Source organism: Alligator sinensis, unplaced genomic scaffold (assembly GCF_000455745.1).
Source record: "Alligator sinensis unplaced genomic scaffold, ASM45574v1 scaffold1012_1, whole genome shotgun sequence".
In the NCBI taxonomy this organism is placed as follows: Eukaryota; Metazoa; Chordata; order Crocodylia; family Alligatoridae; genus Alligator; species Alligator sinensis.
The window spans coordinates 1197675-1216299 of NW_005842104.1; the positions used below are offsets into that span (position 1 = coordinate 1197675).

The following is an 18625-nucleotide window of genomic DNA, read 5'->3' on the forward strand; positions in this document are numbered from 1 at the left end:
TAGGCATATACACTTTCCCCCCTTCTAAGCCCAGGTTCATGGAACTAGGAGTTCCTTCACCCACAAAGCTGGAGGGGCCCAATCCAGTAGGCCTACTCACAATATACCTAAGACAGGGGTTTTCAACCTTTTTAAAGGAATATACCTCTTCTGGATACACTTCTGGTGGAGCAGGGGGGCGGGATCGGGGGGGGGGGGGCCAGATGCAGAGCTGGAGGAGGGGCTTGCACTCATAAGTGGCATGGGGTGGCAGATGGCAGCAGCTGTGTGTGAGCTCCCCCACCTCTCCTGTGTCCAGCCAGCCAGGCGGCACCTGTGCGGCCCATAGAGTGGAGCTGCTGCCCTCGCCTCCCCCTCAAACCCTGCTCCTGGGAGGCAGTGTGAGGTCATGGGTGGTGGTGCTCCATCCCCACCTGCCTGCCTGCATGCACCACCTAGCCCCTTTCCAAGACAATGCCTGACTTAAGACATAGTGAAATACAGTTGTAGCCACTTCCTTTTAAAATATGACTGAAGGCTGGCCACTTTTTACATCTCATGGTTAGTGCAGTGGTTACAAGGCCCATCTAGGAAGCAAGAAACTGGGTTTAATCTACTCCTCAGATGGAGGGGTTTAAACAAGGAGACTGTCTTTTTAACCACTAATACATAGGATAGTTAGAGTAGGGGCACCTTCAGCCCTTCCTGTTAAACCTGTGCAATGTGCACAAAAGAATTCAAGATGTATGGGGCCAGGCAGACAGCAAAAGCAGAAGCCTGATTCTACAGCCTAGTGGTTAAAGTACTCAGCTAGGAAGAAAAAGACATGAGCTTTAGGCCTTGCTGACCCCTAGTTATATCCAAACGCTGTTGAATATAAAAATACAGACACAGTCCCTGGAGCAGGGAACAGGGATCCCAGTGCCTGACCCCAGGCCTCATAGGAAGAGAGTATGTAAAGGGACAAGGTAGCATAACTGAATGGTGATGTCTAGGATGTAACATTTATCAATATGAGATACAAGATCTGGGAATAGCATGGAAAACAGAAACTCAAAAAATAACTGCACAGAATATTAAAATGCAGACAAAGCATTTTTACAGTGCATTGCATGTCCTAGTTGGTAATATAAAAGAAATGAAAATTACATCTGAAGAATTCAAACCCCAAAGTTAAATAATATTTAAACCAAAAGAGTCTCAAAAATAGCAAAAATATGCAGAGGAGAAAGTTGGATTTAATTAGGGATGGGTGAATCCCAAATTATGTTTTTCCAAAAGTGTAGGCTCCTTTATATACATCCTCCCACCCTTAATATCTTCTATATAGGCATCAAAATATGTTCTGCATCATTAGAATCATAAGAGTCATTCCTCTGTTCATTAAGCAAGATATGGAATTTAGCTGGGAATAAAACAACAGCAATAATTCCCAGACTAGAAAACACTGCTTTTAGGGACAATTTTTAATTCAAGCCTATGTTGTCTGGGTAATGTCAGGGAAAATATAAATTCTCCTCTGTAAAGAGGAAGTGCTCTGACTTCAGAGTTCTGCAATGATCGTTTTTGTGTATAACTAAATATAAATGTAGAAAGTGCCCCAAAACTTGCATTTCTAAGTTAGGAGAATTTTAAGTGGCTATCCACTGCTTAACTATTTAAAAGTTATTCAGGAAGATTCAATGATCAAAGAAATCTGGTACATCCTTAGTTTGTGTCCCTCTGCCTTTTTTAATTGGACATTTCAGGCAAACCCTTTATCTTCTTCACAGAGGTCAGGTCCATGTGAGTTATTTTATCATAATGTTTCCAAGAATCTTGGTTTTCTTATGCAGTGACACATTACATTAAATTCAGAGCAGATCCGATTTTAGCTCAGTCTTTTACAAAATCCCTACCTAGTTTTAAAAATTGATACCCCACAATTTTTCCAACTGAAACTTTAAGATGCAGAATTTCAGGATTTGATTCAGTTATGCAAGTGTAAAGACAGCAAGATATTAGCTACATTTAGTGCTAAAGGCATGGCACATTGGATTCCCTCAGGCGCATCATTCCTCTTAGCTCTGTGTTTATTTTTGTACCCTAGTAATCACAATGTGTAATTCCATACTTCTTCAGGTTGAACTTCCTGTGCTCATGACTGAATGAGTAGCCAGCAAGATTTTCTACAACCATCAAAATATGACTTGTCTTTTTTCCCTGAAAAGGTTTTTACTTACTCCTAATAGTTAATTAAAAAAATGTTTGTAAAAATAGGCTTATTAGAGATTACAAAAATAGGAAGTAAATAGTATAAAGGTTAAGAACTGAGCACACAGATTCTGAGACTACAGTTTTACAACAGTATTTATTAGGTGTTAAAATAAAGGCATAGCATTATACATGGTGCAGAACTAAAGAGCCATACACCAATAAAGACAATCTCTTCCTCTTCCTCTTCTGTTTCCTCTTCAATATTTATAATATAGAAGGCTACACAATGTTGCATCACAATGTGGAAGATAATGCTTCATGGCATGTAATCTTTAAAAACAAGGCTTAGCAGGTAGAAGAGCCAGACAACTCAGAGTAGAGGAATGAGGTAACATGCTTCTAAAAATAATTTAATGTTTCCAATTTTCAGTCTGGTAGTGGCACTGATGGCAGATCTTTACCGGCCTAGCCATCATCAGATCCTAGTTTACTATATGTGGTAAGGAATAAGAGACTTTTGAGGATGCTTAAAAGAGGACAAAGGGTGACTTTATGGATTTTACAGTAAGCTGTTTCCATGTATAATAGGTGGCACAGGAGAAGATATCAAAGTGCTTGTCAGAGAGAGACAGAGCATTAGGCAATTGAGACTGGTATCCTTGTGTGGTTCAGGGAAGAGGTCCTTTGGCAAAGGTTGGAGTCAGGATTATGGCCACAACTGACAAAGCCTCCTGGAATTTTGGTATAGAAGAAATGTGGTGGGTTACTGTATCTTTCATGAATTGGAACAAGAAGAATTTCTTTAGACTCATGCAAACAAGTTTGTGTTTGTGTGTGCATGGACCTGGCCTTTTGCAGTCAGCTCTTTATTCTGTAGTAACAAGGTCTGTGTGACATCCTTATGTCAAGGAAATTCTCCCACCTTATTTACACTTTGTTTCTGTCCATATTCTTTTGATATTTAGGTGTAAACATCCTGCATTATAATGTAGACATGATGTCATCTTTCAAATCAATAGGAAAATCCTCAATGTGCAGTATTATGGAGTGTTTATTACTGTCTCATTTTCTACATTATCTGCTGTTGCAGATAATATTATTAAATGTTGCAGACAATGTTATGAAAATTCACCATTTTGGATCAAAAACTTATTTCCTTTCAAATTTACCTATAAAATGGGATTTAATCTCCTCTAGTCACAATTTGATCATAACTATATTGGGTTGATATCAGGTGACTGAATTTTGAGAATAAGTACTTGAAAAGTAGTGTCTAAAAAGTCTCACTTGCCCCAAAAGGTGTCCCAGAAAATTTGAAGTTCTAAGAAATTTGACTGCTATAGTGGGGTATGTCACAATGGGATATCAGGCTCACGTGAGTCATATTCCCTTCACAATCCATTTTCTGTGTGTCTTTACACCTTAACATAAGTAGCTGCATAAAGATGTCAGGAGAAGAAAAAAAAGGAAAAAAAAAAAACCAAACCGCAAATACCTTTTCAGCTGGCAACACTGACTGAATCCACAGTGTATACAACAATAGCATTATTTTTTAATCAAGGACAAAAGAAAAAGACAACAAACCTTTTGTCTTGACATTGTCCATTTTGGACAAGGGCACATCTTTATCAAATAGAACTCTCCAAAGGCACCCTATGATAGTTTAAGTGGTATCAAAGCAGTAGAAGGGGTGTTGGTTATAGCCATGTCGGTCTAAGGACACAGGCAGACAAGGTTCTTTGGGTAACTTTGATCTTTTTTATTAGACCAACTAAATAGTTAGAAAAATTGTTCTTTGCAAGCTTCTGGGCTCAAAAAACAAACATGAAAGCAGAACACATTCTCAGGCAAGCACTCATGTTGTGCCATGTATTAAGCATACAGTGACTCAGTTGCTATAAACCCCAGATTTTGAAAGACTGTAAACAAAATATCATGTCATGCTTGGGGATGGGGTGGGGAGGGGAGGGGCATTATAGCATGTCACAAACTATCAGACATTGCTGTGTAGGCAGTTTCAAAGGAACATTCTGTACAAGCTCGTTCATGACATCTTCTGTTCCAGCTCAGCCCTGATCAAGTGGCTGCTTGTTAGTGGCCAGGGGGTTGTTTCACATCCAGATCAACAACAGAACAGCTTTGCAAAAGCTCCATGCAAACAGGAAAGCTGATGACCTTGAAACGCCACCTGTTACTTGCTATCTGATGTTTTAAATGTTGTTGAGCCTCTGCACTATATTGCAACCAAGATGATACTCCCTGGGCGTGTTTACACACGCGCTTTATTGCGCATTAAACTAATGTAATGTACAGTAAAGCATCACTATCTACATGTGCACAGCAATTACTGTGAAGTAGATTAACTTAAAGCGCCGTTTGCTAGTACCGACAGATATAGGTACTAGAAAACGGAGATTTAAACTAATGCACCACAGCACACATATAGATGCTGACTAGGAGCAAACTGCAAGAGAGCGAAGCGAGCCCTTGTTGGCAGAGGCTGGGAGCCCATGGAGATGCACCCACCCTGTGATGCAGCAAGCCAGGAGGATTTTCGGATGAGTGGTGCCAACAAGGGTTCACTTCACACTCACTCTCTCACACAGGCAGAAAAGGGAGTACTTGATGTCAAGTGGAGCTTTCAGCCAAGATCTGGTGAGCTCCTCAGCTCAAGTCACTCCTTTACCCACTCACAAGGCAGACTTCCTTTCATGGCAGCAGTTGCCAGGTAGAAGGAAGCTCTCAGTGTTCTCTAGTAGCAGAAGTAGTACAAGACCACATGTGGGGAGATCAGATAGAGGTATGTGAATCTAGTTCCTCACAGCTGGGAGCTGCCTCTGGTGTTGGGGACAACTCCCCTCACTGGAGCCCACACCTGACCCCCCTGTGTCCCCTGCCAGCCCAGGGTCCCCTGCCAGCCTGGGGCTGGCACCCAGAGGAGCTCACTCTGGCTGCTGAAGGGAGGCAGAGCAGGGCAGGAGTAGTCCTGGACTACACTGCTCCTGTCTAGCTCAATTTACTCCTGACCCAGGTGCATGCATCAACATGAGCCCGGGAGCAGTTTAATATGCCTGAATTTACTACACAGTAAGTTCAGGCACATTAATTGCACGTGTAGACATGCCATCTGAGAACCAACCAGTCAAACACTATGGAAAAAGCTACAGACAGAGGTCAATACTGGGAGAGAGAAGAACTTCACTGTTGAATTCAGGGGGTAACACAACAATTCATTAGTTCATTATTAGTTCTTTAATAAGCCAGACTCCTGTTATTTCAGATTCTGACATTTCCCTTCTCTCCATGTCTGACTAAGACATTTTTTCAGAAACTGGTTCACAGTCCGGGAGCAAAATGTTCTTGACCAAAGGTGTATAGCTTATTCACCTACTTAGTCCCTATCTGGAAGTACAAGCTTTGGAAATAACAAAACTACACTGATAATCACACTTCTTGCTCAGAAATATTAATTAAGAAAACAACCCCATCCTCCTGTTAATCCCACTTCTTCAAAAATCTTCAATTCTTTACGCCTCCATGGAGGGAAAAACCTAGCAGCCGTCTGGTTTAAATTCTGTTGGCAGCACCTTACCATATACCTAAGCCATCCCACATGTAGATTCATTAAGACAGCAGTTCTCAAATCTTTTTTTGTACCAGGACCCATTTGTAAACATCAATGGCCAGTCCCAACCCAGTGCCCCTTGCTCCCGATCTGCTGTCCCCTACCCCCAGCCCCCAGTGTGTGGGGTAGGGGGTGTGTGTGTGGGGGGCATGGGGGGCCCCCAAGCAGTCTTTTGCAGGTTGGAACTCTGCCAGTTTGCAAGGGAAAAGCCAGAGTTTCCCACATTTTTCTTCTTTAAAGGAGAATCTGTGTTTTAAGTTTGTTGATCCATTTTTTAAGTTTGTCCGTGACCCTTTCATATATTCTTGCAACCCACTTTTGGGTCATGACCCATAGGTTGAGAAATGCTGCATTAAGACACAAGAGTTTCTTATAATGGAACCATAAATAGAGATTCAGGCTGAGCAATGTCTTTAACTAGTATTTCTTTATTTAAAAAATAACAACCTCCAAAATGTTGCCTATAGATGAGTCAGGAAAATAAAAAATATAAAAGTAGCTAAGCAAATCAGTGCTTTAATAAATCGACAACAGATGGCCCTTATATTAGCACCAGTGTAGCCATTTAGAAGCTTGTTATCCACTATATATACAGCCCACAGGCATTTCTAATCTAAAACTGCTTACAAAGAAAGAGATGCCTTAGTCCACCCACCTACCATTAGTTTCCATAAGCCTTGCCATCGAAGGCTTCTCAGTCAATCCCATATTATTAGCCGCTTTAGCTATAAAAGGGATAGTTGAGGCCCTATTTTATTCTGAAAGGAACCTTTTTTGAACAATGTAAGCCACCATTCACTATTTTGGCTCTACTTGATCAGTTTGGGCCCAATTTGGGAAGGTACATAAGAGTAAGCTTATGATCCACTGACCTCAGCTTCTGTGAACAAGCATAGAGAGCAGTTACTGAAAACACAGGAGTCAAATTTAAATTAAAACTTTCTTGACTTGCTGGGGTAGAGTGGCAAATGCTCTTTACTCTTCTCTCTTTGGGTTTGAAGTAAGTCCTACTATGCAATTTGTTACAGAAAACAAGTTTACCCTATATGCCCTGTAGTAATGGAAACTTTCAGGGCTCGTGTAGATATAAAACAAAACTGATTTGTAAAGATTTCTTGTTAAAGTGTCGCTTGCACTTTCTGGGGATCTCAATCTCTTCTCACAATGCAGCCTTATATCTGCTTTATTCACTGTTCAGTGTAAGAAGTCTACAACATTATGTTTCTCAGTGTTATTCCACCATAAAAGATGTGTACTTAAACATTAAAGGAGACTGTTTCAGCTGATTTGCTCTCATCCAATATCACTGTTGCCAAGTAGTTAAGTAATGTGTTCATAGAGCTGAGGACATTCCAGCTGACACCACTAACACCTTTCCAACAGAGCAGTGAGGGAGAGCAAACCGCGTTGGTCTGTGCTCCATTAGAAACACAGAATGTAGAATAAAATGAGGAGCATAATATGTACTACAGGAGTCTTCCATTTTATTGTGGAATAGACCACATTTTAGACTGTTTCAAGGACCATCTCTCTAACTCTGACAATAATAGCAGCTGCTTATCTGGATAAATAATATTAAGAATAGCAGGTAAAATATATTAAACACTTTAATGGGATCTAGCAGCAGTAGTGTAACTAAGGGAGGGTGACCTGGGTAGCAGCCCCAGGCACTGCTTTTGTTGGGGTGCGAGGAGGGGGTGCAAAAATACTTGCTGCTACAGCTGGTGGCTGGCTGTACTGCTGTTGTCACCAGCCCTACAACTGATGCTGGCCCATGCACTGCCACTGCTCAGAGGTGCAGAGCTGCCTCTGTCTTGCTGCTTTAGTAAAGGGAGGGAAGCAGGTGCCATGAGACTTGCCAGCTCTTTTCAGGCCCTCAGTAAATACCCCACAAATACCAGTTCAAGAACCTTTGGTCCACTGGATACTTCAGTGACTGAAAACAGGGAGAAAATTTAGGTTGAGACCTTTTGTAACTTTAGTTTACACTTAATTTTTCTGTACTTCCACATGCATTCAGCATTACTGAGTTCCTGAATTAAATGATGATGTAGGATGACATATTCACATTTGTCCAAGCCATAGAGAAGCGCAAGAGATATTTTCATACATCAGCAGCTTACATTCAAGTGAGTTTCATGAGACTTTGATTTCTGTGTCACTTTTGAAAACTGTACTTAGGCTCCAAAGTTCTGTAGGGCAAGACCCAGATCAGTAAACCAGGCACCTAAATGGGACTTGCACAGAATTAAGGCACCTCAGATCCAAAAAGTGATTCAGAATACCGCTGATCCAGCGATGACAGCACTCCCTTCCATTGGGTGCCTAAATTTTAGATTATAAAGTTCCTGAGGGGCCTAAACTTAGGTTTCTACATGTGCACACAAGTGCCCTATCTAAAAATTTAAGGCATTTTTCTCCTATTTATGCATCACTGCAGTACAGAATTGAGGTGGATAGTGCATAAACTCTGCCTTATTTTTCCAGAGGTGCCTGAGCACACCTAACACACATTGACAGTATTGTGGTCAGTACAAAGCACAGCATAAAATGTTAAACCAGGTTACTTTAAACTGGATTGTAAACCAATGTAGTTAAACTAGTACAAAACACTATACAGATATGCATTTTGGTTTGCGAACAGCTTGTTTTGGTTTAACATAAACAAATTCCCAGTGGAATTTGTCAGAGCTGATTTGGATCAGTGCCTCGACACAGTGGAACTTTCCAGCACAAGGCACGGTAAAGCAGGGGAAGTCTCGGCATGGTGAAGAGTTCTGGCGTGGATAGAGTTCCCGCCGAGGAAATGCAGATTTGCATAATACGATTGGCCGATGTTAAATTATTCCCACGTGGCGGCTGGCAATTGGCTCGCTAGCCGTATAAAAGGTTAGGGGCGTTTCTGCCCTAGTTGGAGAACTCCGCAATTCCCCCTGGAGTGGAACTCCGGCAGCTTGATCACCTGCCAACGACTCCCCGTTGGCGAAGCCTTGCGACGTATCCTCCGTGTTGCACGCCCGAGTTAGACCCGAGCTACCCGGTCTACAAGAGCTCCTCAATTAGCGACTACAGATTAGAATTGTTGCAACTATGATTGCCTGCGCTGTATATGACTCTACAGTGTAAGTAAAGCCATCTCTGTTTTTTCCAATTGATACGCGTCTTGTCTGTGCCTAATTCCACTCCGGTGATAGAGAGTACCCATCTGCCCGTCACGGGATCGCAGCCGCAACCCCAGCTAGCGTTCCCGAGGATTCCTGGTCCTCGATCCCCCCTCGGCCCCCACATGGCGTCACGAACAGGATCAGCGGGATCGGGATTAGGATCGACAGGATCGGAGGCAGGATTTGCGGAAGATCTAATGGAGCAGGAGCTAGTGAGAAGTTGCCCCTGGCGTAGCAGGAGACGCCACGTGGCCAGCTCCGAGGAACTAGGCGCCCACATCACGTATCACCAGGCGGGCGGAGTGGGTGAAAGGTTTATCGATGGATACCTTTCACTGAAGGAAAAAGGAGAGGAGGTATCGGAAGTATGGGAGGCACATCTGCACCCCAAGGCATTCGGGTGTGTGATGGGCAGCGAGAGAGTCCAGTTCAGGCCCCGGGAGAGAGGGAACACCGCACCCCTCACCAGATGGGAATCGGGCAATGTGAACCCGGCTCTCAGCCAGGAGTTCGCTCGCTGCGTGCAGCTCGCACGGGAGGGTGAAGAGCCGATGACGGCCGATCGGTTTAGCCCCCTGCTGGCGCTCGGGTTGAGAGGCCATACGAGTGTAGCCCCGAGGGATAAAAGAGAGAGAGAGTGTTGGATGTGTTGCTCCGTGCTGTGACAACTTTGCTGTGGAAGAATGCAGACCTAGAAGCCCGACTGCTTGCGGCCGTTCCGGCGGTACGAGAAGCGGCAGAGGAGAGAAGCCCCGAGTCAACGCCACTCCAAGATGGCGCCGAGGAAGGAGCAAGCTGCCTGAAACCGGAAGAGAAGGGAGGAGCTTCGGGAGAATCGGCAGGAACCCGTCCAGTGACCCCACCCACCGACGCAACGTCGCTTCCGGCAGCCCCGCCTCCTTTCCACGGGGGGGGGGCAGTGAGCGGAGGGCATGCGCCCTGAAACCCTTAAAAGGTTTCTCAAGGCATATTGGGGTGCCATAGCACCTTGGTTGAGAACCACAGCTCTAGAATATAGTTCAAATGAGAGTTCCTTTTCTAGCTGCTATATAGAATAGGCTAGCTTGCTTTCATAATAGACTGCTAAAATAGATGAGCTAGAAAGAGACTGTCTACTGAATTTTTTCCATTCAAGTTTATTTTAACAGATGTTTTCTCTGTTTTCACAATGACAGTGTAAAATGGGACAACACTCAAAACACAAGAGAGAACTAAAAAAACAACTTACTAAGCAGCAATTGTGTCCTCCAGAGATCACCAGGCTTTTAAGTCAACTTTTAGTGTACCTTACCTTTGATTTATGTTTGATAAACACAATTGCTCTATTATTCAAACCTATTTGGGGGTTCAAATTTTTCTTCTTTTTATTCCCTAAACTTTCTTGGAAATTGTGAACATTGCAAAAGTGGTCTTTTAAAAAATAAGCATAAGCTGAGACAAATAATTTGGAAGGAAGAATATGGATTTTTTTTTCATTTATTTATTTATTTTTATTTTTTTACTACTAAGCCAATTCATCCCTCATTAGAGTTACCAAGGATGAAGCTGGCCTGGTGAATGTTGTTTTTTATGGCTTTGTTACTCAGATAGCTGAGCTTCAAGTTACGTCAAATATCTTCATTTTCAATTAAATTGAACTGGACAATGAGTATGGATTGTGTGTGTGGTGGGATGGGGGTGGGGATAGTACTGAGTGGGCATGTCTACATGTGCAGTTTAATACATAGTGGCCTATTTTACTGTGCATTAAAGCATCACATCAAAAACAATGCTAATACACTAATGCGCTGTAAAAATAGGCTAATGTGCATTAAGCATTACTAAAAAAGCATGTGTTTTTGCTACTGCACATTAGGGCAGCCTAATGCATATTTATTTAGTACCTCACATTAGAGGTACTAAATTTAATGCACAGTAACAAAAGCACATTCATGAATGTGAAGATGTGCCCAGTACGTATTAAACATTCTACATTTAGTTTTTAGGCAGGACTCATGACAAAAAGGAAAGCTTCTTGCACTTTATGGCTATACATTTCACCTAATTTAAAATCACTTTATCCCTATGTGCTTCAGCTCTAGGCTCCATTGCATGAATACACTCAACAAAAATAAATGCAAATCCGGTATGAAGGCAGCACATGTAAAACACTTGATTTTCTCACTGAGGAATGAAGTGCCCTAATTTCACTATAGCTTAATCTGCATTTCCAGGAAATCAGTACCACTATTTGTAAATTAAGGGATACACATAATTTTTAATAGCCTTTGTTTCATGCTAATTATTCTCAATCAGGGTGCCAAAACAACCCGGAGTGCCATGAGATCCTTTGAGGGGCTGAGGAGATAAGTGAGGTTTGAGGGGATAAGCAAATAAGGATAGGCTCAGGTTTTTCCTCCCTGGCTACTCCCCGGCCCCTACAGCCCAACCCTTTTGCAACCACTATAATAAATAAATTAGTTTGTGAAATGAATGCCACTCAAATCAGGAAAGTTATGGAGAGATGCCTTAAGTCTAATGAGGGGTGCCTGGAGTCTAAAAATGTTGAGAATCACTGGCTTACACACATGGACATCACACATTTAGTTGATTTCATTAGTTTTCCCAAATGTCCTTGAAGACCTGGCTTTCAAAGCATTACATTTGACATCATTGGTGTCAGAGCTGATTTGGATCAGTGCCTCGACACAGTGGAACTTTTCAGCACAAGGCACGGAAAGGCAGGGGAAGTCTTGGCATGGTGAAGAGTTCTGGCGTGGATAGAGTTCCCGCCGAGGAAATGCAGATTTGCATAATACGATTGGCCGATGTTAAATTATTCCCACGTGGCGGCTGGCAATTGGCTCGCTAGCCGTATAAAAGGTTAGGGGCGTTTCTGCCCTAGTTGAAGAACTCCGCAATTCCCCCTGGAGTGGAACTCCGGCAGCTTGATCACCTGCCAACGACTCCCCGTCGACGAAGCCTTGTGACGTATCCTCCGTGTTGCACGCCCGAGTTAGACCCGAGCTACCCGGTCTACAAGAGCTCCTCGATTAGCGACTAGAGATTAGAATTGTTGCAACTACGATTGCCTGCGCTGTATACGACTCTACAGTGTAAGTAAAGCCATCTCTGATTTTTCCAATTGATACGCGTCTTGTCTGTGCCTAATTCCGCTCCGGTGATAGAGAGTACCCATCTGCCCGTCACGGGATCGCAGCCGCAACCCCAGCTAGCGTTCCCGAGGATTCCTGGTCCTCAATCCCCCCTCGGCCCCCACAGAATTAAACCAAATTAACCCTAATTTACATTGAAGTACATGTTGAGAGATCTACACAGACTCAGCTAAATGAATTTAAAATAACACTTTCACTTAAAGTACAACTTTTTATATACAAGTCCTGGACCTAGAAAGAATGCAGGAACTTGCTCGAGATCAGATGCAATAGCTAGGTTGAGCCATTCTTAGTATATGAATTGCTTTAAAAAAGAAAAAAATTGGAAAGCACTACTAAAAAACAAAACAAACAATACAGTATTTAGATGCAACAGATGTACTATATTACATCAGAATGTGAAGTGTCAATTGCAGATTTGAAAGATATGACTTACCAATGCATGGATGATTTTTTTATTTACCATTAGCCTCATGACTCCCATAAGAACAAGTGCTTGCCTTTGCTTCTTCAGTAACATTTTGGAAACAGTCTAGTAATAAGTGAAATACAACAGGACGTGCACTATTTTTGGACTTGAATGTGTGTCCTGAAGGTAGGATTTTCTGAGTTAAACTTCTTCTGACTTCCTTGGAAGCAGAGCTAAGCCAGTGCTGAGCCCTTCTGAAAATGCCACTCTGCATATTAAGATTAAAAGATATTTGTGGCAGGAACCTAAACTGAACTGTTGAAATGATCTCTCTTTCTTATTTACTCAGATAACATGGAAATCTTTGGGCTTCTGATTACAAGTGAATCAGTTTCATAACAACATGAATTAATTGGTAGGGACCTACTTAATTCGTGATTTCATGAAAACTGTGAAATATGAGGTTGTCTGCAAAATTAACAACAACAAAATTAATAAAAATAAAATGCTGGCTCCCTACTGGCCCCCTCAGCCCTCTTCCCCCTCCCAGGGCCTCTCCACCAAATCAGCACTGAAGGGCAGGGTGGCACGAAAAGGGCCAGCAATCAAGATGGCATCTTCCCTCTTGGGTCTCTCTTCCAAACAGTGCTGAGGGGCAAGGCTGCTGCGAAATGCCCACGAAATAGGGTCTGCATGTCGCAAGAGGACCATAAAAAATGCTTCGTCTTATCAGGACTTAGGTAGGTCCCTATCCATTGCTAACACAGTTATAGCACTCTTAACATTATCAATGTGAGATCAGAATCAGGCTCCTTTACTTCTTATCAACCAGATATATATTTGTGAATTATAAACTCTTCCAGGCTGCAATACTTTATTGAATAAGGCCCTCTCTATACATTACATGTATTATGAAATTAACTGGTTAACTGTGCACTTAATTTAGACCAACTACATGTGCAAAATAACTATCATACCACGAAAAGATACAACCAGCTATAAAGTTAGGGCTAAAAAAATATGTAAAACTTTATAAATGGTTGCTATATAGCTTTAATGTGCATGTGTAAGGCCACCTTTACATGTGAAGCTAAAGGCACGATGGGATCATCCCTGGGCCTGGAGGATCACCATGATCTTCTGGCCCTGGGGGTTTCCCGCACCCCCGAGCCCTAGCACGGCAGCCAAGAGTTTCTGCCTCTTGAGCCCTAGGGATTGTGGGAGCTGCAATCCCCAGAGTCTGGGGGTTTCAGTTGATAGGGCTTCCAGCCACAAGGTAGACCCTGGTACATGCATAAATAAAAGCTTGATAGCAACCAGCTATAAAGTTAGTACACATTTTGGAGGTCTAATTTTATTGCTAATTGGAGCTTTTTTATTGTGTGATAGTTTTGCACAGGTTGCTGGACTCCAAATAACTGCACAATTAACCAGTTAATTACACAATACCTGTAATGTGCAGCGAGGCCCTAAGAGTAACTAGAAAGAGACAGGGATTTGTACCCAACCACTGAAAATAAGGCAAAAATTCTCTAAATTAACAAGTTATTTTATCTGAATCAGTTCAATAAAAAAAATCTTATCAGTCTTTCACCATAACATTTTTTACACATGCAACTAATAAAGACAAACAAGTTAGCCCAAGAGATTGAATTTTAAATAGCTGAAATTCATCTTAAGGAGGTTTCTGAGAATCCTGATGTGGAATGCTACATTACATAAATTAGTCCTAACAGATTTCTGTGTGTAGTACACTTAAATAACTAAAAAACAAAACCAAACCTAGAAGGTCATTATATTCAAAGCTAAACAATGTAATTCAAACAAAATTATTCTGTTATTTACTGGGAACATATGGTCAAATGTTGCAACTTACATATTAAAGTGTTTGTTTCCTTCCATAATGCTTTTCACAGTTTCATTTTAAAATAAATGGATATGTATAGCCAGCTGTGAAGAGAAACACCATCTTGTATTCTGTTTAGCATTGTTGTAGCTGGTAAATAGTGAAGATAATGAATAGTTTCAGCTTATAAAAGTTAAATATGTGGGCAGACCTGATCACCAAGCACAGGACTTTTGTACAGGTTAAATACTACTAAGCACTTCACATTTTAAAAGGTCAAGGAACAGTCATTACAGATAGATGTTGGGCCTAATACTCAGAGGTGCCGGTACCTTTGAAGTAGGGCTGTGTGAAGCTTCGGTCCCTGATTCAATCTGGCAGAGATTCGGGCCTATTTGGTGGACGAATCTCTGAATCCAAATCGAATAAGAGGACCCTTTAATGTCTCCGAATTGAATCGGAACCCTCCGAATCAATTTGGAAAGATTCGGTGATTTGGATATAGACACGGCTTTAAACGTTTTTTCTACATACCTCTAGGTAGCAGGCGGCTTCTGAACACTGTGATGCTGGGGCGCATGGAGTGTTCCACGGAAGCATGGGGGTGCTCCCCAGCACACTTGGCAACAGACCTAGAAGGGGACCAGAAGTATTTTTGGTCCCCTTCCAGGTCTGCTGGGGAGCATGCTGTGGGACCCCCCCCTCCCCCCTCGGCTCAGCGACTGGAGCCTCCTGGGTCTGGGGTGGGCACCCAGGGTCCCCCTGTGGCTGATCACCAAGCTGAGGGGGTGTGGGGGACCCCCCTGCGCACTCCCCGGTGGACCCAGAAGTGGACCAGAAATACTTCCAGTCCACTTCTGGGTTTGCCACCGAGCATGTGGAGGACCCCCCCCGCACTCCTGTGGGACGCTGCATCTGCCCAACCATTGCAGCGTTCACAAGCCGTGTTGGTACTGGAGTTATGTAGAAAATTTTTTTAATGTGTCTATGTCCAAACCACTGATTCTCCAAATCAGCATCGAATCTTCAGATTCAGATTCAGCCAAATTGAATCAGGGACAGTGATCCGAATCAACTAATCAAATCACTGTTCCTGATTCAGGCCGAATCCGAATCTTAATCAACTAGGGTCTGCTTTGCACACCCATACTTTGAAGTCCACAAGCTCCTCTTGTCTTAATATGTATGTTGTCAGCTCCTCTTAAAATCAGGTGCATTATAGCTTTGTGTAAATTATGAATTCTATAATTTAGGATTGCGTGGTATGCTGTGCAGAACTAATTTAATAACAAAGTTCTTGCCTCAGAGGACTTATACAGTCTAATATACCTAAAGCCACATAAAGCATTTGGTTAACTATCAATCTTTGGGTATATTTCTAGATCTTGGTATTGGGGACCAATGGAGAGCTAGAGCAATGAGCAGAAAAGTGATGCTGAAAAGATATGAGCTTTGGTAGCTCCATGATTTTTCCTTGGAATATTATTTTTTATCTGTAGTACACATTTTCCATGGCCTTATTTTAACAGGTCTCTGGGGAGACAACAGGGCTTGAAAGGCATGAACAGCATACTGAAATGAAATTACATGATTATCTATTACTTGTACTGGTACTGATGTCATCCTCAAGACATTTTGTATCTAATTGAATGAGGCTGTATACTTATATCTAAATATATACTAGATAATTTGCTTAAAAATTAGATCTAACACCATGACTTAAAAAGCAGTCGGAAGACAATTTTTATGTTTAGAGCAATTAAGTAACTTAGTCTTAGGTCCAATTTTCAACTCATTAATGCTTTTAAGAACCAAGTCTGAACAGTGCCTATAAACCAGAGCCAGAGCCAGAATTATGCTGGAATTTAGGTACTTGCCTACTCAGTGCTTATGTGATCTGGATGCCCCACTCCCCATTGACTGTCTGGGAATCTTAAGTGTTTACCCTTTTTTATGTGTGTTACTCTTCTGGGGCCAGTGAAGACACAATAGCATCGGCTTTAGTTCAAATGGGTGTCCAGGGTCTTGGACAACCTGGTTGAGCCTATGCCACTGCATCTTTGTTACTATGGTTGGTCAGGAATAGCTAAATTAGGGGTGGCTCTGCTATGCTAATATGGGCTGCAATAAGAGCTCCTGATGATACTGTAGACATGTCTTCTGTCATATAGGTGATTTGAAACAGTTACGCTCTGTGTATAATGAGGTCAGAAATAAAAAACAAAAGGATATTTATTAGGCAAACACTTTATTACAAAAGGCCATTACAAAACAATCATCAGATACATACTTACATGAGACTGACAAAACTTTAGAAAACATTTGGCTGCATTCACAAATCCATTACTTGCTCTTTGATAAATCTTTCATTCACTGTTCAGAATCTTATTAAATCTAAATCCAAATGCTTAATTTCCTCAAAACCATATGGGAGCTCTTGAGTTAGCTCATTACTGAAATATGTAGTTTTCCAAAGGACATATCTTATGCTGAGTGACTGAATCTAAAAGAAATATAAAGGAAACAAATTATTTGGAATCAATACATAAAAATGGTTTCTTACAGACCCAAAGATATAAAAAATACCCAAATATGTATTTTTATAATATATGTGTTATTAATTAAACAACTCAGCACACAGAATTTTTGGTATTAACAGATTTGGAGAGCTAGATTGATGCAAGAAACAAGCAATGGTAGAACGGTATCTATTATATTATTAACATACACATTACACATAATCTGATATTATTGTCTATTTGGCTGTGGAGTAACTCGTTCAAGGTCAGCAGGCATGAAGCAGGCAAAAATGCAATTGACAATGGGTGTGGAGAGTAGAGTTTCCAGAGTAAAAAAAAGTGACTGTATTAGCTAGGACCATAACTACAACAGCATTATAGAAGACAAATCCCCAAATCCAAGCTGATTAATACAGGGACCTGGGAGGAGCTTGATAGATTGTTAGGGGCTGGAAAGGACTTTGCAGATTATCTGGTCCAGTTTCCCCGCTCTAGGCAGGAAGACAACTGGGGTCAAGTGACCCCAGTGAGGTGACTGTCCAGTCTCATCTTGAAAACCTCCAGGGTAGGTGACTGTACCACCTCTGGAGGGAGTTTATTCCACAGTCTGGACACCCTTACTGTGAAGGAGTTTTTCCTGATATTAAGCCTGAAATGACCTTCCAGGTATTTGTATCCATTGGTCCTGGTCTTCCCCGGGGCTGCCCTAGTGAACAGTTGTTCACCGAGCTCCTGATGTACTTTTCTGATATAGCGGTAAACTGCTATGATGTCCCTTCTCAACCTTCTCTCTTTTCGGCTTAAAGAGGCCCAGGTCCCTCAGCCTTTCCGCATATGGCTTGCCTTGCAAGTCCCTGATCATACAGGTGGCTTTTTTCTGGACCCTCTCAAGTTTTTCCACGTCCTTATTAAAGTGCGGTGCCCAGAACTGAATGCAGTACTCCAACTGTGGTCTCACCACAGCTGAGTACAGCGGGAGTATCACTTCCTTAGTTTTATATGAGATGCATTGGTTGATGCATACCAGCGTGTTGTTTGCCCTGTTGACCACCGCCTCACACTGATGGCTCATATTCACATGATGGTCAATCATTACCCCTAGGTCCCTTTCGGTGGTGGTGCAAGTCAAGCTGTCACCACTGAGCCTGTATGTATGTTGAGGGTTGTTTGCCCCTAGATGGAGCACCTTACACTTGGAAGTGTTAAACTTCATCTGGTTCCAGTCTGCCCAACTCCTGAGCCTGTCCAGGTCAGCCTGTATCTGCAACCTATCTTCTGATGTGACCACATTGCCCCATAACTTGGTGTTGTCTGCAAACTTGGCCAGCAAGCTTTTCACTCTCCCATCCAAATCATCGATAAAGATGTTGAAAAGCACTGGTCCTAGCATGGACCCCTGGGGGACACCACTGGCCACTTCACACCCGGACAACACAGATCCATTCATGAGAACTCTCTGTGCCCTACCCTGTAGCCAGTTTCCTGCCCACTGTACCATTGAGCAGCTGAGCCCACAATCTTCCAGTTTTCCCAGAAGGAAATAGGGATACTAGATCAAAAGCCTTTTGGAAGTCTAGGTATATAATGTCTACCATGTCTCCCGTGTCCAGGTGGCAAGAGACCTGGTCACAGAAGGAGATGAGATTGGTCAGACAAGACCTGCCCACAACAAAGAGATGTTGTACAGTGTACTGGAATACATCGGTTTTGATCAATCATAGATACGAAATGA

At 42.3% G+C, this 18625-nt stretch overlaps 1 protein-coding gene across 2 annotated transcripts in view; it reads right to left on the reverse strand.

Moving 5' to 3' along the window:
• Positions 1-16640: 16640 nt before the first annotated feature.
• MCPH1 (microcephalin 1) overlaps positions 16641-18625 on the reverse strand; it is a 206897-nt gene continuing 204912 nt past the window's right edge. For both annotated transcript variants that reach the window (XM_006024489.1, XM_006024488.1), the window contains one exon: positions 16641-16877. In XM_006024489.1, coding sequence (XP_006024551.1) covers positions 16825-16877 — 53 coding nt within the window. In that variant the 3' untranslated portion in view covers positions 16641-16824. The remainder of the gene's footprint in view (positions 16878-18625) is intronic.